General features: G+C 32.8%; 1 protein-coding gene across 1 annotated transcript in view; it reads left to right on the forward strand.

Moving 5' to 3' along the window:
- LOC119586515 (RAD50-interacting protein 1-like) overlaps nucleotides 1–729 on the forward strand; it is a 12,072-nt gene that overhangs the window by 8,706 nt on the left and 2,637 nt on the right. Inside the window, exon 12 of the mRNA XM_037935256.1 lies at nucleotides 347–532. Coding sequence (XP_037791184.1) covers nucleotides 347–532 — 186 coding nt within the window. The remainder of the gene's footprint in view (nucleotides 1–346; nucleotides 533–729) is intronic.

Below are 729 nucleotides of genomic sequence, written 5' to 3' on the forward strand. Positions count from 1 at the left end.
ACATATAATTTTGTTTTGTAATACAATATAGCTGATAATGTATTGTTTTAAAGTACTGTCTATCATGATTTAAAGAATATTCACAGTTTTATCCAAATGTTAAAAACATTTTTCTAATATGATACAAAAAATTTAATTACATAGTGATTGTTTCACAGTAATACTATGTTATTTGAAAGTAAAATGTCATGCTTTTGGTGCAAATTTTAAATACTGTAGGAAATGCATAGTTTTGTTTTTTACTTCTTTAGCTGTAACATTCCCAGATTTTTAGCCACCTCTATACTTCAGATTTTTCCTATACAAAACATATGTCTAAATCAATGTACTTTTCCATGTATTTTAGTTCTTTGTGGAGATGCAGTACTATAGAGAACAGTTCAGCCACATCCAAGATCAGACCACAGCTGCACTGGCTGGTTACGAAACGGCAAGATCTACCTCCCCAGATGACCCCTCGTCATTCACTTTTCATTCGCCAGATGTTTCCTTGTTGAATACAACGGTCTCACCAGAGGTTTTGGCTCGACAGGTAAAGGAAGGGTGCATTGATTTGCTGGGTGTTGCTCGTGCATTACCAGAATTACATTCTGTGTATTAAAAGGGATATTTCTAAATGTTGGATTCTAAATGTACAGTTAGTATAATAGATGATTTTAAATCTGTTAGGTATTAAGTACAAATACTTGTAGAAAGATAAGACATTCGCAAACACACAAACAGAAGCAT

This window comes from Penaeus monodon, chromosome 21 (genome assembly GCF_015228065.2).
Source record: "Penaeus monodon isolate SGIC_2016 chromosome 21, NSTDA_Pmon_1, whole genome shotgun sequence".
NCBI lineage: Eukaryota > Metazoa > Arthropoda > Malacostraca > Decapoda > Penaeidae > Penaeus > Penaeus monodon.